This window comes from Lynx canadensis, chromosome B2, assembly GCF_007474595.2.
Source record: "Lynx canadensis isolate LIC74 chromosome B2, mLynCan4.pri.v2, whole genome shotgun sequence".
Classification (NCBI taxonomy): domain Eukaryota; kingdom Metazoa; phylum Chordata; class Mammalia; order Carnivora; family Felidae; genus Lynx; species Lynx canadensis.
In genome coordinates, this window is record NC_044307.1 from 145,279,186 (window position 1) to 145,305,325 (window position 26,140).

Here is a 26,140-nt window from a genome sequence, read left to right on the forward strand (position 1 = left end):
GGTCAGTGGAGGCCTGGTGGGAAGTCTCAACTCCCACCTTTGCTCAGCACTAGCAAGGAACCCTTCCCTTTGGGGCGTCAGTGGTACAGCGAGGAATCTGCACTTACCCTTGCTGAACAGTAAGTAGGAAGGTGGCAGCTTTTCTCCCACTAACACAGTGTCCGAGGAAACCTGTTAAAACAGGTTTAAAGAAGATCCAGAGTCTCAAAACATGACACCCTAAATGTCCAGGATACAGCTGGAAATTCACCAGATGTACCAAGAACCAAGAAAAAACTCAACTTCTATGAGGAAAGGCAATGGACGCTTATCCACACTGAGATGCTATCGATGTTTGGCTTATCTGACAAGAGTTTTAAAGTGGCCATGCCAGAAATCCTTCAGTGAGTAACTGTGAGCTAACTGTGAACACGCTGGGAGGAAATGAGAAGTAGAAAGTCTCGACAAATAAATAGAAGATGCAAAGAAGAATCAAGTGGAAATTTTGGAATTCGATAAGCAACAGCAAAATAACAAAGTCGCTGGTGGGGCCCAACAGAACAGAAGCAGAGAAAAGAATCCATGAAGTCAAGGGCAGAACAACAGACATTCCAATTGGAACAACAGGGAGAAAACTAAGGCAGAAAAGTAGTCCTTCAAGTTACTCAGTGGAACATTCCAAGGAATGCCTGGGTCCCTAGAAAGTATAAAGCTATTATCCAGGCACCGTTTCCAACGCAGACATGAATTTAAGAGTCTCGTGTTTCCACAACATCTATGCAGGCTGAGCCCATCTCTCTTCTGCAAAGAGTGAGCAATCCATGAGTGATTCTAGAAATCTGGAGGCACAATTGCTAAAATGTCTTTGGCTGCTTAAAAGTGCCAATGGAATCGGTCACGGAAGAGATAAGAGCCCTCTTGCTCCTGGTGCCCTGGATTGTGCTGCTCTGTTCTCCGGTGAGAACCAGGACCCTTCCTCACTCTGGGGTGGATCTGAGTGAAACGAAACAAAACAGAACAGAACAAAACAAAAAGCTCCTGGGTCACATGATTAGCCTCCAGCCTGTTTTGGTACCAACTGTCATTCAGAGCACTGGCCTATGCTATGAAGACCCTGTAAAACTGGGTAAACACATTCGGTAAGAAGATCAAACAAACATAATGCAATGAAGGAATTCTTTCAACAAATATTTACTGGTGCTGCTAGTGGAAAGCACTGCTCTGTAGAGTTGGAATACATACGTGGACTCTAGACAGAAGTCCCTAAAATAAGCTCAAATTCCAGGGATGTGAGGGGTAGGCGGGGTGCAGAGAGATGACCATTAACAATGAACATAAAAAATAAATGAGTATTTAAGAAAATTATAGTCCTCTGGTTGAAAAAAAATTAAAAAGAAAAGAAATGGTGGGCTAGTATCAGGGGCATGCAGGGGGAGTGAGCACTGGATATGGGCGAGGGAGACGTAGAGTCACTGAGAGCCAATATGGCAGCCCATGGGCTGAGCAAAGAAAGCCCTATGAGAAGCAGCTAATGGCACAGGGGTGAGGCTCGTGTAGGAGCTCTGGACTGAGAGATGTGGATGTAGAATCATCCGAGGGATGCCTTGGGGTATTTAAAAAAAAATTTTTTTTAATGTTTATTTTTGACACAGAGAGAGAACAAGTGGGGGAGGGGCAGACAAAGGGGGATAGAGAGATTCCCAAGCAGGCTCCGTCAGGCGGGGCTGGGACCCATGAACCATGAGATCTTGACTTGAGCCAAAATCAGGAGTCGGATGCTTCACCGACAGAGCCACCCAGGAGCCCCTGCCCTGAGGTGTTTTATTTTACATATTCTTACCAGAGGTAAAAGAATGAGAACCAAAGGTAGTATCAGCAATCCTTTCGTGGGCTTTTTAATGTCCCCCTTACTCACAAGGTGAGGCTGAGTTCCAATTCCTTTTTTTTTTTTAACATTTATTTATTTTTGAGACAGAGAGAGACAGAGCATGAGCAGGGAAGGGGCAGAGAGAGAGGGAGACACAGAATCTGAAACAGGCTCCAGGCCCTGAGTGGTCAGCACAGAGCCCGACGCGGGGCTCGAACTCACGGACCGCGAGATCACGACCTGAGCCGAAGTCGGACGCTTAACCGACCGAGCCACCCAGGCGCCCCGGCTGAGTTCCAATTCTAACAAGGAGGAAACGGTCAGTTTAAAAAGAAGCAGGTTTTCTGAAAACCAAGGATACATTTTACGTTCCAGTCTTGCTTTTTTGTACGTGAACATTAGCTACCAAGAAAAAGCCCGCCGTACTACAGAGTAAGCTAGTCGGGATTCCGACAAATCTCTCAGGACGTTTCCGACGTGGACTTGCCCTCACGGCGCGCTCTGGCCTGTTCATCATCTCGGCACCTGTGGCAACGAGGCTTCTCTTTGTTTCAACCTTGGAGTCCTTTGTTCTCAACAGCTCGTGCAACATCCACGTACACACACTCGTGTCCGCAAAAGTACACAACGCACGCACGCCAGATGGTACTGACATCCACAGATCTGAGTTGCTTTTATTTTTGTTCACGACACTCACAAAATCTAAGACAAAATCCAGTAAGGCACACAACAATTCCTATCTCCACGGGCCACGTTAAAATTCATGCAAGTCAACAATAAGGAAAACGCCTGCAACGAGCAACTTGGTTGAAAAAGTCGCGATCGCTCATCATTTACATCGTCAAGAGTCACAGCCAGGGAAAAAGATGGCAAGACATGGCCAATAATCAGGTGTGCTCAAAAGGAAATGATCTGTGGCTGATTGGTTTGAATAAAGAGTTCTTTTCCAAGTATTTACATAAGGTACAAAGTGAATTTGAATTCCATGAATTTATAATTTGTCACAATCAAATAGAAGCCAGGACGAAATGTGTCACCACCCAACAGGAAAGGGCGGTTAATAATCAGACAAAACGTGCAATCAGAACCACCCCGGGGACCGTAATTGGGGGGGGGGTGTGCAGCACTGGGAGTGATCCCTGTAAACAGCACCACTGCCCCGTGTGTCAATTACCGGGAGGGCATGAGTTCATCTCACAGGGAAGGCTGGCTTCCTCAAGGAGACAAACGCAAGCCAAACGGAAAAAAGTTGGGTTGCCCATAAATCAGCTTGAAGCCTGGTGACGAGAGGGCAGAGCGGCGCTTTCCTGAGATGCAATCCCCAGGGGGGTGGAAATCTGACATGTGGATGGCGCTGTCTCCCTCTGGAGAACAGCTCAGCAGAAAGGCACAATCAGAAACCCCGAGCCTCGCCCAGAGGTGATGGCCCAGAGGTGATTGTTTGCTCCTCTACTGCGCTTGAGTTCATCCAAGAGCTCACATCACCGTCTCCCACGGCTGGTGATCCAGCACGTGGCACCCGGCTGGATCGATGCGCTTAAACACCGCTCATTTACGAGGGAAACGTTGCCAAGCCCCTAGAAAAGTTTGCACGAGTGTAGCTATAAAATATATTAATGACTTAAAGAAATTTTTTTAAGGTAATTTATTCTTTGAGAGAGAGTGAGAGCGGAGGAGGGGCGGAGAGAGGGGGGAAGACACAGGAGCAGGCTCCGGGTTCTGAGCCTTCAGCGTGGAGCCTAATGCGGGCTCAAACGCGTGAACGGTGACCTCACCACCTGAGCCGGGGTCGGACGCTTACCTGACTGGCCACCCAGGCGCCCCAAATATGTTAATGATTTTAACAAAGGCAGAAAGATGAGGGAATTTTTCTGTTCCTTTATTACCAGCCTTGATAGTCTACACCCGGTCTGACACACGCTGAGGAGCCGGGACCAGCGGGACAGGGGGGCATCTGAAGGCACGGGCCAGGAGAGACCTGGAATTTATAGACCTGCAAGTGGGCGGGGTGGGGCTGGAGAGTGGGGTTTGGGGGGCTCACAAGTAGCAGGACCCCGCGTCAGAGGCTAGTCGACTCCCGGAGGGTCAGCAGCCATGCGCACGGGGACGGAAGCCCCAAGCGAGAGGGAAGGTGTCCTCAGTGGTCTGCCCGGCTCCCGGGACGGTGGGCCGCAGAAGCAGGTGCTCAACAAAGGTCTGTTGAGCGGATCAAGGAGGCCAGTCAAGGCACAAATACAGGTGAAGAGTTGGAGACCAGACAAGGATGTGCTGAAGAACCCAACTGCCAGGAGGCAGAACAAGGTGAGGGACGTGCCCAAATCCCCAGGTGACAGCTGGGACGGAAAGAAACAGGCAGAAGCCCGGAGCCTAGCTGAGGCCAGATTAGCTGAGGGTCCGGGATAAGTCAACCCTGGGGCCTCGGAGCAGTCTCTCGGAGGCAGAAACCGAACCAGCCTGGCCGGCCTGGGTCCTGGAGCTCATTGGGCATCTGCCTGAGGGGAACCGAATAAGGGAGGGAGTCACTTCTCTGGTTCGCTCTGTTTCCCTATTTATGCACCGGAAGAAGTCCACCGGCACCATTTCCGGCTACCCCTGCCTCGGAGGAGCTGCCAAAGACCATTCAACTCTCAGGCCAGCAGGGAGGTGCCTGGTGCCTGCACTCAGCCCTCAGAGTCCTCCCCGGGAACGCGCCTGCAAGAGGACCGTATGGGGTTGGGCTGCAAGTTGGTGTCTCTCAAAACTATGCTTTTGGAGGCTCCCAAACCTGTTGTGCCAGCTTCCTTAGACAGGCCTGGGCCAGCTAACTGCAGCCTCCACAAGTCGGTTCACATCCAGCCTCACAGTAACAGTCGTTCCTTTAGAGAGGCTACAGCTATGGCCTCTGTCTAGTATTTTCAATACTGACTTTAAATCCCCCAAAGGGAATATCTGCAGACACTTCTCTCTTCTACAGACCTCAATACAAGTTGAATACTAATATTAAAAGAGTCTTCACGATTGGACATGACAGGCTGATCCTATTTAACTCAGGAGGCCACCTCTACCTATGCCTAAGCTTTGCATTTCTCATCGGTTGCTGGCTTCGAACATGACTTGCCAGACGTGAGTTCCCGTATACACAGGGGTTGAAATGTCTGCCCGGCCCAGTGGGCAGATTTGTGCTGGATCTCCAGCTCCTGGGCGTTACAGCTCCTCCCTTCTCTGCTACTTTGCACACTCCTGAATCTGCATGATATAAAGATCCAATGATGGGGCACCTGGGTGGCTCAGTCGGTTACGGGTCCGACTTCGGCTCAGGTCATGATCTCGCGGTCCGTGAGTTCGAGCCCCGCGTCAGGCTCTGTGCTGACGGCTCAGAGCCTGGATCCTGTTTCAGATTCTGTGTCTCCCTCTCTTTCTGACCCTCCCCTGTTCGTGCTGTGTCTCTCTCTGTCTCAAAAATAAATAAACGTTAAAAAAATTAAAAAAAAAAAAAAAAAAAAAAACCCAATGACCGTGACTCAGCCCGGGCTGGTTCCCGCGACTCACGCGGAAATGTTCCGGTTCCGTTGCATGAGTGCTTCTCCCGGGTATGTCTTTCTGGCACAGAGAGACATAGGCAGAAACTGGATTTTAACCCATATTAAGTTCTTTGTGAACCTTAAACATCCTAGTCTTTTATGTCCTGGAGTCAAGCACACACATGAGATACAGAGATGTTTGCCAGAGAGAAGAGGCCCATCGCTTGAACCACCCACTAGAAAGCTCTCATCCACCTCAACAACAAAAATCCCGAGGTTCCTATTGGTGGCTCAAACTCTGAAAGTCTCAACACCAATCTACTATAACGTCCCTTTTCTTTAAGTTTATTTATTTTGAGAGAGAGAGAGAGAGAGAGAGAGCAAGCGAGGGAGGGACAGAGAGAGAGGGACAGAGAGAAAGAGAATCCCAAGCAGGCTCCGTGCTGTCAGCACAGAGCCTGATGCGGGGCTCAAACTCACGAATCGTGAGATCATGACCTGGGCTGGAACTCGAGAGTCGGACACTTAGCTAACTGAGCCACCCGGGAACCCCTACAACATCCCCTTTGTAGGTGCATGTACCCATTCCTTCAGTACTGACACAGCATTACCCTCAATGCACACCAAATTGGACGGAGGAGACAATCGAGCTGATGTATGTCTGCAGGAAAGACTGTGGCACGTACCCTTCCACGAAGGGCTGTCAACCTTCCCCTGCCCCCAGAGCTGGGGACCTGTTGCAGTTCAGACAAGCTTGCCTCTCTCTGCTGCTCCAAGTCCTGTTGACAGGGATTACAGAAAACAAACCGAAAATGATATTCAACTAAAGCCAGATGCGCGAGGCCACCAAGAGCTCGCGGGCCTCCAGATCTGACAAGGCTGCTTCGCATCTGACGAAGGAGGGACGGTAAGACACCTCCACCCAAAGACTAGATGCTGATGCCTGGTTCAAAGAGTCCCAACCCCATGCTGGGGTCGTGGGCTGGGCTGAGAATAAACTAACGGATGAGGGAAACAAAACTGGAGGCTCTCAGGGCTCCTGGAAGAAACCTGCGAGGCAGAGAGGCCACCCCGTTGCCAGCCTCTCTGTCCTCAGGGGACCCTGTGAAATTCGCAACCCTCTTGCATCAGGAGGGCAGACGACCTGTACCCCTGCCTTCGTGAACTCTCTCGGGCTGTTCCATCCGCACAAAGGGTTTCCACGCACCCCCTCCCTCCCCACGCACCCCCTCCCTCCCCACGCACCTGCTTTGCGCTACTCATCGAAGCTCCAAAAATGCTCGGGCAGCATCTGGTACCCCAACTCTCTCTTTTAAGGTAATTTCCTGAGTGATTCCACCCCCTGCCTTGACTTCCTCCCCTCCCCGAGTGTGGGCTTCCCTTCTGCATTTGGCCTCATCTCCCACCTGCTGATACTGCCCCCATGATGCACTTGCGCTTTGCTCCCAGACTTTCCCATCAGGATTTCCTTTTGGGCACAGCATGGCTCTGGGCTGACTCACAACATTTCTGAATGATGAGCAGATCAACAAGGAGGCACGCCGGGGGAGAGACCAGGGCAGGCGCAGGTGTGGAGATGCACAGAGACAGGAGTGCCGAGGGAAACGCGGTCCTTTTGCTGGGAAGCCGAGGCAGGGGGACGCAGCGGAGGGTGGAGGTGGGGGGCACGAGGCCCCTCAGGTCAGAACCTGGATCCCAGTCATCTGTGGGCGCCCAGCACCTAGAGCACAATGCCTGCGATGTGCTAACAGTAGGCGCTCGATAAATGTTTACTGAAATGAATGGAAGGCATTCCATTGTTTGCGTGTGCTTTTCAAAAATGAATCGGGTGTCAGGTGGAGGATGTGCTGGGGGAGGGCGGGGGCGGGGGCCTCTGTTCAAAGCTCATTGCAACGATGCCCACAACATGGAAGCCTTTCCCTGCATCTACCTGGAGGGCCAAGCATGCGTGTGCCGACCCAACGTGAAGGCGCTTGACTGCATCTTACCTTCTCTCTCGTGAGCCCCGCCTCTAGTGGGGAGATAGAGGGCTATCATCTGTTCCTTTCTGCTTAGAGATATACATTGTACGTGAGTAATCACCTATTTACGAGCATCCAAACTGTCCTGGTGAAAGCAACGGCCTGGCAGGGACATCTGCTCTACTTGGCACGTGGAGATTTCCAGTGAGAAACGACCCACAGCCTTGCAACAGAATGAAAGGGTGCAGCCAACAGCCTCCCTTCCAGCCCAGCCAGGAGGCTCCGTGGCCAGGGGCTATCCCGGGGCACTCAGCGCAGCTCTCCGCATGGCTGGCACTGCCTGCTCCCTGCGTGGCCCCCACGAGATCGTGGCTGGGCTTCAGGATGCTTTGTCATTTTGGTTCCCCTCCCTGCTCACCTCTTGGTCCAGAGCCTGTGCTGCGGTGATACCTACGTAGGCCTCTGAATGTCTACTCGTCCATCGCTAGATGCGCTCTGTGCTGTCTGGTGTCTTTGACCAGCTGGGTCCTCCTTTCTTTGAGAAACAGAAGCATACCCTTCAGTGGCGGGCATGTGACCTGGACAAGGTCCCTTCGGTAATCTTCCCTGTCCAGAGTGACAGTGCAGACAGCGGTGTGCTGGGAAATGTTTAACAACCAGCTCTCCAGGGGCGGGGGCGGGAAGCCTCAATTTATGGCTTTGCCGACTTCCACGGTGTAAATCTTCCCACTGCGGTTAATGTCAAACTGCCAATTTGTAACGATTGAATGCGGAGTTATATAGCATTTTTACCGTATGTATAGGGCTGATGTAAATAACCTCCAGAAGAGACGAGGTAATAGTAAAATGCAACAAATTAACTAGGGAGTGACAAGTCTGGAATACTTATTACCTTTGTTTTATAATGTAATATATTGTGAGTTTGTGACGGCTGTGGTTAATTGACTTGGAAAACTGCTGATTTAGCAGCTCGCTCTGGTGACCCTGTGCTCTGCTGGTTATAGGGATGATGGGCTCGTGACTCAGCTTGGGCCAGGCACTGGGGCTGGGGGGTGGGGGGTCCCCTTTCCTTCTCGGTAGCAGAAGTGATGGGGACGTGGGGGGGGGGGGCGGGGGACCCCTTTCCTCCTTGGTAGCAGAAGTGAGGAGAATGAGAGTTTGGAACTTCGGGAAGCCGTGCTGGGTGAAGAAACCCCACGTGCGAAGAAGCAGGGCCACCAGCACAGAGAAGCTAAGTGAGCTAGTCTACCAGCCTCCTGGCTGCTGTGGCCGGTGGACGCCGATCCGGGCCACCCTCCCTGTAGTTTGCTATCGTGAGCTGGTAAAGTCCCGACGGGTCCTTCAGCCCAGCTGGGCGTCAGCCCCACGCAACTGAGAGTCCTGGTGCACGGGTCCTCTGTCCCTCTCCTCACCCCGGGTTCCCATTCTCCGAGGTCCGGCTGACATCATTCCCTTTCTAGAGCCTTCCCTGACTAGTCCAGACTCTACTAACTAAAATCCTACAAGACTCAGGTCTCTCCCATATTACTTTGGAATGAGTAACGTAGTCTTCTGTTCCCTCCTGTGTGTAATACTTAGTTTCACGGTGAAACTAGACCAGTACCCAATAATAAACAGCCTTGGGCTCATTCAATAATTATGACTTGAGAACACTGAAATGCAGCCAGTGCATCCGAGTATTCCAATCACCCACACCTGGGGGCTGCATAAAATGCCTTCAGGGTCAAGCGGGGTGGTCCCTGTGCACAGTGGCTCACTCTAGGACTGGGGTGGGGCGTCCCCTGGCTTATCCACATGACCTTCACAGAGAGCGCTCTTGCTCTGTGACAGGGGGGTGCTGGCTGCCGGCCCCACGGGGAGGATGGACAATCAAGCCTCACTGCCCCCAGGAAGTTCACATTCCCTACAGCAATGAGGGAGGTCAAGGCAGAGACAAGCGCCCGGGAATCCTAGGAAAGAGAGGGACTCATCTTTTGAGTCATGGTTTGAGGGTAGGAGCCAGCATGGGCTTCCCAAATGGCGGGACTGAGTCAGAGTTGCCAAATTAAGACTTCAGGTGCTGAGTCACATACTAACCACTGGCCTTCACTGCACACCAGCCAGGACCTTGGCTGGAAGGCATCACCTTATTCCTTGAATGTGGTAATCCCCCCTTTTAGTCCAAGAAAATAATCGTAAGCACCTCACACATTATTTTGATGCAATGACGTGGAAGATTTTTTCCACTTGCACATCTCAGCCAGGAACTGTCCGATCTAGTCCAGCCTTGGCCGAAACAGTTATGAGAATAGCATGACAATGACCTCCAAGGCAATGTCAGCCAGGCATAGTCGCCCTCTAAACAAAAACCTCACATTAAAAAAAAAAAATTACCGCTGAATTTACACAGCTCCTTTATAAAGCAATACGCGTGAAGGCCATGTTTACAAAACCCAGATGATTAGCCGTCAGGACGTTCAAAATAAAATGTCACGTTAGAGTGTCTGTCAAAAGGTACTCCTTTTGAAATGAAAAGCGGCGAATTCATATGATAAAAGGCAGGTTCAGTAAAAAATTAATGCGTGGGCGTGCACACAACCATAATATTTCTTGTCCTTGGCCCAAGGTCACCCACAAGGAGCAGACAGTGAACATTAGCTTGTTTCCTTAGTTCTGGAGATGGGTTTAGGCCTGGGTGGCTGTGCCTGAACCCAAGTTAAGGAGATGAACTTGTCAGTTTACCTGGGGCTGTCGGGATGGTAAAGCTGGAAATCCCACATCCTGGGGATCCTGCCCCTTGGAGGCAAACCCGGAAGGCTGGTCGCCCTCAAGACCCTCCACAGGAGTGAATGGAACCCATAGGGAAGGAAGAGGCAGGTGGGGGGAGGGCCCTATTGATGTGGGAACCCTCCCCTCCCCCACGCCCATCACCTCGCTCCTGGAGCCATGGTTAGGCGAAGCAGTCACCAAAGGAGGCCTCTCCTTTCTAACCTTCTGGCCAGTTCAAAACGTTATTTTTCTTACCAAAAGTATTTGATTCTATCGTCTTAAACATAATTTGTTAAGTGCCTCCCTCTGCCCATCTAATGGAGGCCATGCCAGCCTCTCCCTCCCTTAGCAGGGAAACATGACTTATACCTCAGTCATCTCTTCATCTGTCCCACGCCTACTTCTTCTGAAGCAAGTCCCCGTATTCTTGTAATCGTTTGTTGAGCTCTGAGGGTTACCTCAGCAGAAAGCCTCCAACACTCTCTCCTCAGCACCCAGGATGTGGCAGGCACCCTGCAGCCCTGTTTCCCCACGAACGTTCCTGACTCAGATTCTTAATGTTGGAAGGGATTCGGAAGGTCGTTGAAGGGATTCGGAAGTTTTCCACGCAGACAGGTGGTTTGAAGAAGGCCCTGTAACACATTCCCCGCAAAGGAAGTTCTCCCGGTCTCCTCAGAATCCAGGGGATGGGCTCCCCGTTTCCTAAACCGCCTTGCTGCCCCCAGTCTCCGCCATTACAGATGTGTCTGGGTGGCTTCTTCCGCATGCCCGTCTCCTTCCTTCCCAGGCTATGGGCTACATCGGTAGTCCCTTCTCCACGTAATGTCCTGCTAGTATTGACACAGCTATGGCGCCTCCCAGGCCGGTCTCCCTTCCCAGGTTCCTCCACCTTCCCAACCACTCCCTCCTCCCCCGTCCCAGGTTCCCAGAGCTCCTCGTAGGGCATACTCAAGCCCATCTGGCCCACACCTGCTGACTAAGTGCATAGTAACAGCAAGAATACCTTCACCTTACATTTTTATAGCGTGTTAAATTTTATTTCCCTCATTTTGCGCATGGAAAAACAAGGCCCAGTCACCAAGCTGGTTAGGCCAGTGCACAGGAAACCAGGACGCCAGGCTCCAACTGCAGTCTCCTTCCGGGAACACCAGAGCAGGACACCCCCCACCCCTGCCCCACAGCCCTAGACACAATACATCCAAATAAATCTACCCCGAAACAGCTGCATGGGGACCGCGAAGGCAGCCCGAGAATGAGAGAGAAGACCCACTCTACTCCATGCCTCCCACGGGATGCCACTGAGATGGACAGTGGCCAACTATGTATTTTAAAACATTATGATAAAACACCGAAAAAATCATTATTTTTCTCCAAAACAAAATGCGGAGGCGAGGGAATACTTTTAATCTGATAGCTCCCCTCCTTTCTGAAGACCCGGGAAAGAGCCTGAGAAAGGATGCCTCAAACTGTTTGAAAATGCCTCGTCTCCCATCTGGACCCAAGATAAACTGAAATAGAGGAAAACAGGGAAATACTTTTTGCCATTAGTCTTTCCGTTTCTCTGGAACTCATGTCTATGAAGCCTGTTTCTTCCTTGCCTCAAACTCTGTGTCACTTAAATTCTATCGTCAGTATGCTCGTACCCAAATCCACACGCTAAGGCAGTGGTCTCCAAATGCTTTTGATTGGTTCAGCAAAAGAAATTAAATATGCACTATTAGCACATGTAAATTGTTATGTATAAAACAATTGATGTTTTATATAAAATATTTTAAATGTCTTTTATCTTATCCGTGTATATACGATCAAAGAAACATAAATTAGAAACAGAAATTTCTTTCTAGACCCTAATGGCTTCTCTTGTTTACCTCCTGGAGAATACCCACACCCCATCATCTTCTGAAGTTATGAGACACCCAAGTCCAACTTATAACCTAATTTGAAAGTTGTAACTTAAGTCGCAAGTGAAACTTAATGCTTGCAAAAACAAATGTCAACCTTGGCTGAGAATTAATTTACTTATAAACCACATCAACAGCTAAGACACCTTGCTCCAAGTTAAGCGTCTGCTCATACAATTCAATATCACATAAGTATTCCTAATTTTGCTGTCTTTTTACTACCCCTATTTGAAATTTGGAGCACTCAGTCTCCCTATCTAACATATAATTTCCAGGGGCAGCTGGGTGGCTCGGTTGGTTAAGCACGTCTGACTCTTGGTTTTGGCTCAGGTCACAGTCTAGCAGTTTCGTGAGTTCGAACCCCACGTCGGACTCTGTGCTGACAATGCAGAGCCTGCTTGGGTTTCTCTCTCTCTCCCTCTCTCTCTACCCCTCCCCCACTCATGCTGTCTCTCTCTCTCTCTCAAAATAAATAAACTAAAAAAAATAAAATGTAATTTCTTATACAAAGGATTCTATATATTATATATAATACATATCCCTCTACTGTGTGTGAAACATATATGCACACACACACATATATTTAAGATACGGAAACGGATGTGACTCAAGTTGAACGTGGCATGTGCTCTACAGTTACATTGCTCTTTAAAAACTTTTTTACAAGTCCGGTGTCACTTAACATGCTCCTTTCACTGAATCAGTTACAAAAGATACGACCAGTTGGCTATTTAATGTGCTTGCAATCGCCAGGAACACGAAGCACGGGGCTGAGCTATTTCTTGAGGGGACTGAGCTAGTAACATACTTCTGTCGTTAGATCTCAACCCCAATACCTCTTCGCCCCGAAAAAAAACCCCAAAAAGGTGGCGGTACAAAGAACTAATTTTGTAACAAGCTTTGCGTGATAAAGGTCAGCAAAGTAAAAAGGCCAGTTCTGCGCTGACGGTCTCGTCGGGAGGTGCACGGAGTGTAACACTGATCACGAAGAGACGACATCGTATCTGAACGATGCTGGGCAGACGCCGTCCTTGATACTTGAGAATACAAAATCCAGGCACATGGAGGCCAGAACAGACTGCCTCGCTGAGATTGCTTCATCTGCTATGACTTCTTTATGCAAGGCAAGTAGGGGAAGAAAAGATTCGCTACCTCCTTTATGGCAGAGAGGTTATTACTCAGACAGACTCAAGTATTGCATTATGCGTAAGCGATTCCCTTTCCTTGACACTTCTGAGACCTTTCTCCAGGGTTGAAGAACCATTTAATTCTATTTTTCCCAGGCAGATTGCTTTTGGTGGTTAGCCAAAGCAGATCTGGACTTGAATAGTGTACTTAAAGTGATAAAAATAAACGCCAGTTGCAAATAGAAGAAATAAAGAATGAGAGAAGCACGAAGCCATCTCTATCCACTGAAAGATCCACATGCCAATCATGGCTGGACCCGAGCCGGACTGCCTCCTCTGGGCCAGCGCGTCGCCATCCGCGTGCCGTGTCACCAGCCCCACTTCACCGAGATCCCTGACTTTAAGGGAGTCCTTGGCTTGGTCCACAAGCGAGGACAAGGCTAGCTGCGTGACCTGTTTCTCGTGCTTCCAGTAAAACAAGCCAGGGTGGGCGGAAGCCGGGCGAGGGGGAAGAAGGCGAAATAAACGCAGTGTCCACACTTACTGGTGCCCATGGATTGGGCTTTACTTTGTGTTTCACAGCCACGGCGGAAGGAAAAGGACTTAGAAAAGGAAAGTGTGCTGGTTTGCTGGGGCCGCTATAACAAACTATCCCCAACCGAGGCGCTCAAAACCAGAAATACTGTGCCAGTTCTGGAGGCCACAAGCCCCACATCAAGGTGTAGGCAGGTTGGTTGTCACTGAAGCTGCTGGAGAGAATCTGCTCCAGGCCTCTCCCGCCTCGGGTCTCCCCATGTGTCTCCCCGTGTTTGCTCAGTGCACATCTGTCACGGTGTCCCAATTGTCCCTTTTTATAAGGACACAGTGCTAGTGGCTTAGGGTCCACTCCACTGAACGCTTCCTAATTCGATGATCGACAAAGACCCTGTTTCTTAATAAAGCCACATTCACAGTCACGGGCGGTTAGGACTTCGTAGCCTCTGGGGAGGCCGATGCAGCTCAACCCATAACCTGAACACGCGGCTCTGGGGCCACATGTCCCTCTCACTTCCTTTCTACTGAATCACTGCAGTATTTGTGATGGGGTTCACCGTGCTGTATGCGATCCCGGGAAGGTAGGGCCCGAAAATCGTCACCCGGGTCTCCGTGACTTTCGCCACACCCAGCCTATATCCAGCCTTACCACACAAAGGGCTCACTTAATATTTCCCCCCTCGACTGCCTTCCATAAGCCACTCTCTATTTAGTTCTTTCTGGTGTTTGGGTTTTTATTTTGTTTGGTTTCTTTCACTTTAGAAGACATGCTCCACGTATGAGATAGAAGACATTCGGAAAATACAAAGGCAATTAAAAAAATTTCTAATTATAATTCCTAAAAATGGCACTCTGATGAATTTATGTCCAGTCTATATTTATGAGCTTGGTATTATATTGTACAGTTTTGCATCGTGCTATTTTTACTTAATATTATACTTAGGGTATAAGATGGTTCAAAGAAATAAAGACCCAGCTGGGTATCTTTCTATAAAAGATTATGTGTGAACAGATTTTTCAAAAAAAAAAAAAAAAGAAGAAGAAGAAGAAGAAACCAAATTAACAGTTTCTCAAGGCACATTTTGAACAATGCTGCTTAGAGCAAAACAGAAATAAATCCTGACGTGAACTGATGTTCATAACGCTTGGAATTCCCGAGGACAAACACTTGGGGTTCATCTAGGAGACCAGGAGCTTTGAGCCCACTCTGCACACATGTCTTTGCTGTCCTCCTGGCCTAGGGGGCTGCAGCTGGCTCCAGTCTCCTGACACAGGAAGGTTCTTGATGGGATTTGGTAGGACCTCCTCCTTTTGATGGCCGACGGCCTGAAGAAACCCATTTGTCCCTTGGAGACGCTAAAATATGCCTTTTCCTCAGGCCAGACCATCCTTCCTCTTCTTGCTAACACACTGCAAATCCTCCTCATTCCATAACACCGGGCTAGTGACATGTTTCAGTAGAACACGACTCTACCCTCTCACGGGATGGGCTGTCCCTTCCTCTGTTCCCTGAGTTCCTCCACCTTAGCTTTTCTGTCACGCTCCACAATGGCTTGTGTCCTCATGCCTTCCTCATGAGACTGGATCTCTCTCAGGGCAACCGACCAGAGCACCTGCTGAGCAGGGACAGGCATCCTGCAGGGTCACCTGGGGCCAAGACTGTGAATTAACATGCCCAGGGTGGATCTTAGCAGATGTTTGTTTGACATTAGCCATGGGTGTTAAAATAAGAAGTCTTATCACACACTGTCTATGTTTGTTTCAAAATATGGTAGGAAAAAAATGCATTTTGGGACCTCAGCTCTCCTACTTACTAACTGTCTGACCTTAGACAAGTCACCTGACCTCTCGGAGCCTCAGTTAACTGAGCCACAAAATGGGGGATTGCCTCAAAATCCCTCAAAAGAGGGATTATAGCCTCAAACAAGGTAAAGGATATAAAAGTTTTAGCATGATGCCTAATTGCCTAATACACAGTCAACACACAGACCGCAGTGATAGCAATGATTAGAAATGAAAATAACTACCCATTATGATTTCCCTTTCCCTTTTTCCACGGCCCTGCGGAACGTCATGTACTACAATCACCTCTTGGACATTTGGCCTCAGCCCAGAAGCCTGGTCCTCAGCCCCAAGGCCACACTGGTAGCCCGGCAGAGAAGTTCTGCGCTGAGGTTTCCTGGATATAATCACAGTTTCTCCGCTTCCTGGGTTACCCTGGGCAAACTGCTTAACCTCTCTGTGCCTAAGGACTCAGAGCAGTGTTAGAACAATAGGTGCTCTTGTCCTATTAGCTGGGCAGAAGTCCGCAAAATAAAGGGGCGGACCTGAGGTTTGTTCCGCTCACCCTACACATGCCAGCATGCCCTTACTTTTCTCCTGTGCATCATTCTGGCGTCGTTTAAATTCAGACACTCCAGTTCTTTTGCTCTGTAAGGAATTTTAAATGAGATCTAACCTCAGTCAATTTCTGGATCACTTCGGCTATATTCCTGTAGGAATGCTAACTTGCTAACCTGGTATGGTTTTCTGTTTGTGCTATCCAAGAGGCCTTACTAAGTGAGGAGAAAATGGAGGAGGTCTGCTTCGCCCAGTCCTGGGACAAACGGGAAGGTTTGGGCCCGGGAACAATGACGGCTGTGGCATGTGGCAGGCAGAACGCATTAAAGATGCCTTTGTAAGATGTTATGATGAGACCTTTAGAAGACCAGACTGGAAGCTCCCTGGGGGCAGAGCTTCCTATCTCACCACTATGTCCCCGGGACCACAGTGCCCAGCACATGATAGGTGCTCAATACTTGTTGAATAAATCACCAGAAAAAAACCCAAAACGCTACGTGGCATAGGATCTCTGTTGCTTGATCCTTCTCATGTCATGGATCTTGTCTTTGGATTCTGCCGTCATCGCCTGGGTCGACACAGAGGTATACTCCTTAGAAGGGGGGATTAGGAGGAGGAGGACGCTCTTTGCCGGTTCCTGAAAGCACTCGTTCAACATCACCGTGGACGTTGAGGAATCTCCCAGGTCAAGCCATCAGAGGGTGACTCCAGGTGAAGCCAGCAGCGTTTGCTCAGTAAAGCTGGGGGTGGGGAGACCAATGCACTTCAGGGGACGCAAAGGGTGCCAGCGGGTGACAGAGCGCAGAGAGGAAGGGGTCCCCATGGGGAGCTGAGGGTCCCTCAGGGAGCTAGGCTTTGCCTTCTAGAATGCTAATCCATAGGGGCAGCGCTGAGGCACCTATCATGAGTCCTCAGAATCCCTTCACTGACCACTCATCGAAGCCACCATCCGATCACAGAGCTGTAGCCAAGGAGAGAGCGCCAACTGTAGGCTTTTCTGCTTCTGTCCATCTACAGCCCGGCATCTGTGCCCTCCGGGGAGGTGCTCACCGCCTGGCACCCACTAAGGATGCAGCCGGAGACCTGTGATGACAACACCCAGGTTTCGGGTCGTGGCTCCCAGCGGAGGTACTGGCAGGTCCCCCCCAGACCCACATTTCAGCAGGAGCCAAGACAGCGTGTGCAGGGTCAAGACTAGGAGCTTTGGGATTATCTGACAAAGAGCCTCTCTGACATCCTGGAGGAGAGACCACTGCGGCAAGTGAAGGGGTCAAACCTCTCCAGCACTGAAGAGTGAGAAATCAGTTTGGACTGAAGTGAGAAACTCAGCCCTGCCCTCACCCAGGCTGGGGAGAGAGACACAGATCAGTAGCTGCCAGGTTCACAGGACGTATCGTTTCTCCCAAGGTCATGTCGGAAAAGGTTACAGCGGCCCCTTCTTTGCTGGGTCACTCTCGCACCCATGACGCGTGCTGGCTGGGGGAAGAATCTGGTCTCTGTCTCAGGGGGATGGGGCTACCTCCCTCTCCCCATGGTCTTCGATTCACACGCACCCCCGGAATCGAATGCCTCGGGGACACACAGCTTCGCGGGCGGCTCAGAGCGTCCACCCTGCCCGCGTGCGCGTGCCTTTGTTGAGGCTGTTCTGAAAAGTTCCTGAGCCCTGACCCTTCCAGAGAGGATCACAGACTGACTTCTGCCAAGCTCACCAGACTGCCGAGCCCTCTTCTCAGGTCACAACTCCGAAGTGACGTACACACCCCAGAGTCCATTGCCAATGTGTATTATTATGACAGCAGGAAAACCAGCATCTGTTCCAAGGCAGGACACATGTAGGTGGTGACCGGAAGCTCGCTTCTCTCGTCATGCTCAACCACTGCCTACTACTGATTAGGTGGCCATCAACCAGGTCAGGGGAGCAGCAGGGGTGCTAAAGACAGGAGGGAACATCTTCCCAAGGGCAAAAACAAAAATCTAAACCCTTAACTAGAAAAATCTTGGAATCTTGGTCAATTCCACCCCATTCCTTTTCTTCAAATGTAGTTCGTGTTTTGGAGTTACCTATCCAAGGAGTTAAGTGCCACCGTGGGAGAAGTGAAGAGTCAGGCTGTAAGCAGGAAGGTAGAACGTTCTCTTGTACATCTTGGCACCGTAGATGCTGGCTGCCCCCTCGCCACCGTGCGGCCTTGGCCCTGGAGCTGTGCGTCAGGCAGGCATCGTGACCGTGGGCGCCTCAGTCCGGAGGAACTAAATGGCATTGCAACTGCACAGGGCTAGTGAGGAGCAGAAAGGAATTTGGCAGCGAGGCCCCGGGGCTGGGGGGGTGCGGGGTGGGGGAGAGGGAACGGGGTGTCTCCATTTTGCTATGGGCTCACCAAGAGTCCTTCCCTTGCTGAAACATTAAGTCATCTGTAGTCCTCCCCTGCCCTACCCCCTCTTAAAAACCCTGCCATTAACAGGTTCTTTTAATCTTTGGGTTTTTTTGTTGTGGTGGTGGTGGTGGTGGTTGTTTCTAAACCTGCAGTGTCAGAAGGGAAGAAAAACAAGCCAGCCAATCTTGGCTACCTTTCCCTGGATATTAAAAGGCACATCCTGTGCGATGGAAAGGTAATTCAATTCTACTCCTTGCCTCGCATCTTGTCACTTTCTTCCTGCTTCTCTCCTTGCAGAAGCTGACTCCACCCTGCCCGTCCCCACTCAGCTGCCTGCCTGTCTTAGCCTTTCGTGCTGGCAAATCTAGGGGCAAGTGAGATACAACAACCCTCCCAAACCCAGCCATCTAGATTAAACATGCCTTCAAATTGTTATTCATGATGTCAGTCCTGGCCACTAGACTGAAATTCTCTGCACCGTGTGTCTTGCCAGTAACCACGCTGTCTTTGCTGCATTTCGTCTCTACTTGTCATTCACATCCGTGTGGCCTTTGGCACGTGCGTTTCCCCACACCAGGGCTGCGGATTACTTCGGATTTACCTGGCACAACACCAAGCTCTTAACAAACATTTAAAGAAAAAGGGATGATGACACAGCCCTGTTGGTAAAGTGAACAGGGTGAGGGAGGGGGCCTGAGTCTCCAAGAGACAATTTATTCTGCCTTTTTTCTTAAAATATCAGTGGCCAGGGATGGCTGCTGCCGGTTTTCTAAGCTTCGGACTGATTCATACGCCAGAAGGCACAATCAAACCCCACAGACAGTTTTCATCTCAACTTGGAGAGAAGAGGAGGAGGGTGAAGCCAACAGAAGGAACCTGACCGTCTCCTACTCCAAGCTGCCGAGGAACCCACGGACCGTAGCCCGTGACCTTCAACGGCCCACGGTCTGTGTGTTACACGTCCTCTGTTGTGGTTGTGAAGCACTCAGGGAATAAGGACATCTACCAGCTAGAACAAGTGAAAGGAGAAAGAGAAGGAGAGTAGCTTTGCCATGTAACACATGCCAGGGCAGCAGGGGTTAGGAATCTGCTTTGCGTGGAACTCGTTATAATGAGGTGCCCCCAAGCCGGGCCCGGGATGCATTGCCCTTCTCTCCTACCATGTTCTCTTTCCCCAGGAGCCACGGCTGCTCCTTCCCTTCTCTATTCACATAGCTGTACAATGGCCCTGCTTCTATTCAGTCCAGAGCCTGCAGAAGCTTTCCTCTGGGACACCGTGGATGGATGTACTCCCAGGCCTTGTAGTGAGACTGTCTGTCCATCACACTCTGCGTGGGGAAAATGCTAGTTGTCTTGGATGGTTAGTTCCTGAGTTCCACTTGGAATTATTCTAAAATCACTCCATCAATTTGTGATGGGTAAAAATGCACTTGCTTTCTGAATTTGTCCCCCATCTTAATTTCCACCAGAAACAAGTGGGCTAAAGCACTCTCGGAAGAATTGGACCTTATCCTGCCATAGCCTTGGGTGTCTCCCCCACCTACTACAAGCAAAATCGAGTACTCTTGGGAACTCACCTCCCGAATTCTACCTCTTTCTTCTTGACTCCAAATGAGAAACCCAATTCCGAACCACGTGCTTGACACTTGGTTGGGGTTGTGACGGTGCCAACAGGCATGGTTTCAGCTTGCAAACCGACAGATGTTGGTATCTCACAGGTGTGTGCGCATCACATAAATACAGGTTTCGATGAAGAGCACAATCAGCGTTGCTTTGTTAAATTTCCGTTTTGTTTAAAGAGATGCCGATCACCGGAGTTAAAATTTTACCTTAAAATCATAAGGTACGTCTCAGACAGTGATCGCCTTCTCTTGACTATGCAAACTCTTCTCTCCTCAAACAGCTACAATTCAGCTCAGACATCTCTTACTACGGCCACCGTGCTCTGAAGAGCCATTCCCTAAGTACCACAGACCAACGTGAGAGTAAAATGTATGACACGGAGACTTGCATTATGTACTGGGGCATCGGGTACCGCATCCAATATGCCATAGACAAATGGCTTCAAGACTCTCTTTTTTTTTTTTGCAGTTATAGCTTGCCTTTGGGATGTTATGAATATCTTCAAGACATATTTATATAAAACACACTAATAAAAGACTTAGGGGTCTAGCACTGACACCCTATCAGAAATAGTATCAGAAAGATTTGTAAGTTCTGAGTTGGTGAAAGAAATCACGGATAAGGATGTTTCTATCATTTTCTTGTCACAAGTCGGTATGTTGAGGTTTAAATTAATAACTGATTGGATCAGGAGTAATCCATTTGGATAATTGTAAGCAGCCTGTATTGTCTGGATTCAAATTCACATTTAATTGCTTCATTTAAAGGGTTTCAGGAAGATGCCAATAATTTTGGACTCCTGGTGCATCTAATATAGCTGAGATTTTTAAATTGCCTGATGTGAAAGAGCTCATTTTTTTTTTTAATTTTTTTTTTCAACGTTTATTTATTTTTGGGACAGAGAGAGACAGAGCATGAACGGGGGAGGGGCAGAGAGAGAGGGAGACACAGAATCCGAAACAGGCTCCAGGCTCTGAGCCATCAGCCCAGAGCCCAACGCGGGGCTCGAACTCACGGACCGCGAGATTGTGACCTGGCTGAAGTCGGACGCTTAACCGACTGCGCCACCCAGGCGCCCCTCATATTTTTAAATATATTCACACCCATATACATAATTGGTAATGATACACTGCCTTCCGTACTCTTGAGAATAGGTACAGGTTTAAGGTCAATCAACAACAAAACTCATCTCCAGGCACTCCCAATATTCTGATTTACTTCTTTTCACTTCAATTTTGAAATTCGGGCCAGTGGAATTAGTCACGTTTAAAATAGCTGAGTATAATCAAACACAGACACACAAACACACAAATCAGTGTCCATAAAACCGGAGAAATCTAAATAAGGCTGGTGGATTGTGTCACTCTTGGTTTTCTTGTTGGGATGTTATACTGTAGTTATGCAAGAAGTTATTTCTCACTAGGGAAAACTGCCTGGAGGGTATAGGGGAGCTCTCTGTGTCATTTCTCACAACCCCAGGTACGTCTACAATTATCTCAAAATAAAAAGTTAAAGATGCAGGGCAAAAGAACAATACGTTACATTGCCATTTCGCTGTTAAAAACATTATGTATCCAAACATATGCACACAGACCCACCTGCATACACACATCAGAGCCATAAATCCGTAAAGATCTCAGTACACAAAATAATGCCATTTCCATAAGGGCAACTAAGAAATCGTTAACACTGGTTGCCGCTGAGGAGGAAAATGAAAACACAGACAGAATGTAGATTTACTTTCCAGAGGCGACCGTTCTGCGCCTGTTGAGCTGCACCGTGGGCTATTGGCATCGCTCGGTCAAAAATTAGCTTTTGAAGAGTGAGGACAAAGCAGACATTGCCAACCTAAAACAAAGGAACGGACACAAAAGAACCAAAAGCAGCTTGGGCCGCCGGGCAAGCCCGGGGAGCCGCTCCCAGCCCTGTCTCCGACACCCCGCAGCGGTGAGGATACAAACAGAATAAACGAGACTCTTACGGCTGGAGACGCAGTAGGACAGTCTGCAGTTGATCCTCCTGAAGAGCTGCTTGTTAATTGGCCAGAGAAGGAGGGTGAAGAGCTGAACGGTGTTGATTATTAGCCCCGAGGCGATAAATACGTAACAGAAGACAAGGTGGCACAGGAACTGAGACTTCAGCAACCCGAGGAGGTCCATGGCGCGGGGTTGCGTTGATTCAGACAAATAAATACTCGCAGGAGAATATTTCCAGAGGGAACCAAGGTCCGCCACCCAGGAAAGTGTCTAGAACACAAACCAGTGTTACACGTTACAAAAATATAAGACGTGCTTTTAGAGTCGGGGGGGATAGACTTAAAATAGACTCTTACAATGAAACACTTTGTACACGAGTTGGTTTCTTTTTATTCGGCAGTCACGTGGCGCTTACTTATGTCAGGCCGGGTTTCAGCCCCTTAAAAGTAATAGTTCCTTTCGTTGCCCCAACACCCCGTGAGGCTGGGACTGTTAGCACAGAGGAGGGGACCGAGGTCCTGGGAGGGTAAGCAGCCCGGCCGCGGTTCCACGGCTTCTACGGCTGCCAGGTTCACAGGTGGCCGAGCTGGCTCGAGTCCTGCGGCTCGCCTGCTGTGCGAGCTCCTGTCTTTGGTGATCACAGCAGAGGCTGTGTTTCCGGGGTCCCCTCCTGCTGCCACCTCTGCCCGAACACCCTCCCCCGCCCACTTCTCTTCCTCCAGATCCTGCCTGCTCCAACGTCCCTTCTGGCAAGCTGGCCCGCGTGACGTTAGGGATACCCCTGGGGTGGCCTCTGCCTGCCGAAGCACCTGTCCCAGTGTGTCCCTGGAGGACACCCTCTGCTCTTCCCCCTTCCCCCACTGCACCGTCACTGCTCCCAAGTACACGGTTCTCCTGAAGATCATCATTTTCTCTCCAGTGACTGGAGCAGTCATTGGCACATAGCTGGAGCTTAATTTTTTTAAAAAAGTTTATTTACTTATATTGAGAGAGATGCAGTGCACAAGCAGGGGCGGGGCAGAGAGAGAGGGAGAGAGAGAGAATCCCAAGCAGGCTCCGCACTGCCAGCACAGAGCCCAACGTGGGGCTTGAACTCATGAACCACAAGATCATGACCTGAGCTGAAGTCGGACACTTAACTGGCTGAGCCACCCAGGCGCCCCTCGGGGAGCTTAATTTAAAATTTTTTTTTTTCAATGTTTATTTATTTTTGGGACAGAGAGAGACAGAGCATGAACGGGGGAGGGGCAGAGAGAGAGGGAGACACAGAATCGGAAACAGGCTCCAGGCTCCGAGCCATCAGCCCAGAGCCTGACGCGGGGCTCGAACTCACGGACCGCGAGATCGTGACCTGGCTGAAGTCGGATGCTTAAGCGACTGCGCCACCCAGGCGCCCCAAGGGGAGCTTAATTTAAAAAAAAAAAATGTGGAATGATTTAATGAAGGTAGACAAGGAATGGGCTTTGAAATATCAGTAAACACAAATGACCAAGTATGAAGGCAAGAGAACCACCCCCACCACACCCCTCACACACACACACACACACACACACACACACACACACACACACAGTTCTAAAATCAGAAAGAAACTCAAATAGCAGCCAGACTCACGGCCTGGTAATCAGTCTCCGACCCCAAAATGGAATAATGATATGACTTTACAGTGTGGCAAAAAAAGCCTTTGAGGGCAAGCGTGAAGGCAGGAGTTTCAAATACTCTGATGGCAAAAGGAAGAAAGCTGAGGCAGTCACGCACAGTAGCCTGGTTCTCCTGGAAGCAGGATCTCACTGCAAACTTCTCTAGAAGCAGCCCAAACTTAGCATAAACCCTCCAACAGTAACAGTGGAGAGATCAGTCTTTGTTAATAACACCAAAAAATCTACATAATAGTTTCACATCTATTATATCATTTTAAGCTTCCCATGAATCTAATGAGAAGAGTATTATTATCATCCCATTCTTCAGAATAAGAAACTGAGATGACTCACAGGTTGGGTGATTTGCCTAAGGTTGTCACAGCCCGCAACTAATCATAGGTCTCTGTCTTATCTCCGAGTTCTTTCTTGTGCACCTGCCTGGGCTGCTTTGTTCCCGGGGTGGGAGCTGGGGAGCTCTCTTGGGCTCTGCGGAGCAGCTCAGAGATGACCCCAAAGGCAAAAACGAGCGCAGCCTCCAGTGGACTTCAAAATCACAAGCTATATTCAGAGTGGGGAATGGGACTTGCTTCTGGTCACCCAGACCGGTTTTGAAGATGGCCGTGGGCAGCAGGACAGACATAAGGTGTGTTCCTCTAGAACATTTACACTTGCTTAGATGATCTGGAAGGTACACGGTACTCCCGCATGCTTTCCATATGTTTCTGGTAGGGGGAAGTGGAAAGTAACGTTGGGCCTGATTTCTCTGGAGTCAGCTGAGACACCCGACCCCCCCAGAAGCCCTGCTCTCTGGCACAAAGCCAAGGGTCTGCGGGGACTGATTGATGCGTCACGTCTCTGACCTTTCCCAGGTGGCTTTTCCCACAAACATCTCCAGGTTGTCAAACTCCTTAAGACACACTTGGTTCCAACACACTCAGTCTCTCTCTAATGAGTAGGCATTAAGCTGGCAGCCCCCTTTCAATGCACTTGAGTTTTAGGAGCCACATAAAGAGGAGTGATGTACGCTGGTTTACAGTGTGGCAGCAGTTACAGGACGATGTTGAATATTCATGCGCTTTATTCACTGTCCCTAGATGAGCCACTAAAAGCTTCCAGACAACCTGGCCAAAAGAAGTAGGATTCTTCCCTAGGTCTCTACGATCTAGTACGTGTCAAGTATTTTGCAAATCCTTTGTTATGCTGACTTAACACTAAGAAAAGGAAGACAGTGGACTTTGGAAACGCAGGGAAAGAAATGCTGCCTTCCTCGACTTCCAGTCAATAGTAGGACATTACAAAGAACACGGAAGATTTTTTTTTTTCCTTGTAAAAGACCAGGGACCACCATGCCCTCAAGTAAAACCTTCGCTAGTACCGCACGAAGCAGGAGTCTATGTAATACTGGTGATGTTTCAGGGGGAATCACAGGCAGGCGGGCCTTGGTTGCTTTGGTTTTGCACACACTTCCTCAAATTCTCTTCCTAGACTAGTGTGGTGGCCGAGCGTGGGCTTGGGTCCAACTGTCTGGGTTTGAACCTCTGCTGTACCTCTTACCGGTCGTGTGCCTTCAGGTGAAGTAACCCTTCTGAATCTCAGTTTCCCTATCTGTAAAGAGGGATCAAAATTCCAAGGAGACTATTGTTTTTCTTTCTTTCTTTTTTAACCTAAACCGAGTCTCAAAATTATAGGCAAGAGCAAAAGGAAAGACTAGCCAAGGAACTGCCTGAAGAGGAACAAGGCTGGCAGGTGCCATGAGTTTGTTAAACAATTCGACTGACTTAGTCTCAGAGCTGATTAGCAATAAAGAGACACAAGGCTAAATCATTTAAGGAGGTATCTGTTGGGTAAATATGTGTTGTGTGTCTTAAGTTTATTCCAGATGGAAGTTTGGGGGGCCACCCTACCCATACTGAATAAGGAACAGCTTTTTTTGAACGTGGTCATCAGCCAATTCGGTGCCCTACTGAGGAGAGATGATAGAAATATCTGACCAGTGGTGAAAGCAGTTAAAAATACTTTGCCTACTTCCCTTTCAGATGCGTGACTACCTAGAATGTGAGGGGAAGAAACTTTCCAGCAAATTCACTTCAGCAGCTTATACGAAGCAAGGAAATGACAAAGAATTTTATTTCACAGACTGTCAGAACAAGTAATTTATGGAGTTTGTAAATCAACAAATAACCATGAAGCTGTTTCTGTGTCATACTGCTGTGAGCAAAGATATTTCTTATCATCAAGGGCAATGATGAAGAACCTATGTGCCTGAAAGCCCAAACGAGATGCTGCCATGGTCTGGTTGGGATTCTTGCACAGGGCAGAGTGTGGACGGCACATCAGGGGCTCCCAAGTGGCCTTTAACCCGGCCCGTGGGCCCCTCCCTGGCACTCGCCCACAGGCCCCGAGAGCTGACTCCAGGCTTGTGAGGTACAGCCCCTTCCATCGTGTTCACGATGGCAAATCCAGCCCAGGTCATCTTTGAGGAGGGGACAGAGGGGAGAGGTGACATGACTGGGGCTTGGCGCACAAGCTGGCTGTGCTGAGAACAGGAGCAGGGGTCTTGCCAGATATTGAA

At 49.4% G+C, this 26,140-nt stretch overlaps 1 protein-coding gene across 4 annotated transcripts in view; it reads right to left on the reverse strand.

Annotated features, from left to right (window-relative positions):
• AGPAT4 (1-acylglycerol-3-phosphate O-acyltransferase 4) overlaps positions 1 to 26,140 on the reverse strand; it is a 126,606-nt gene that overhangs the window by 68,247 nt on the left and 32,219 nt on the right. For all 4 annotated transcript variants that reach the window (XM_030316741.1, XM_030316742.1, XM_030316739.1 and 1 more), the window contains one exon: positions 21,934 to 22,198. In XM_030316741.1, coding sequence (XP_030172601.1) covers positions 21,934 to 22,111 — 178 coding nt within the window. In that variant the 5' untranslated portion in view covers positions 22,112 to 22,198. The remainder of the gene's footprint in view (positions 1 to 21,933; positions 22,199 to 26,140) is intronic.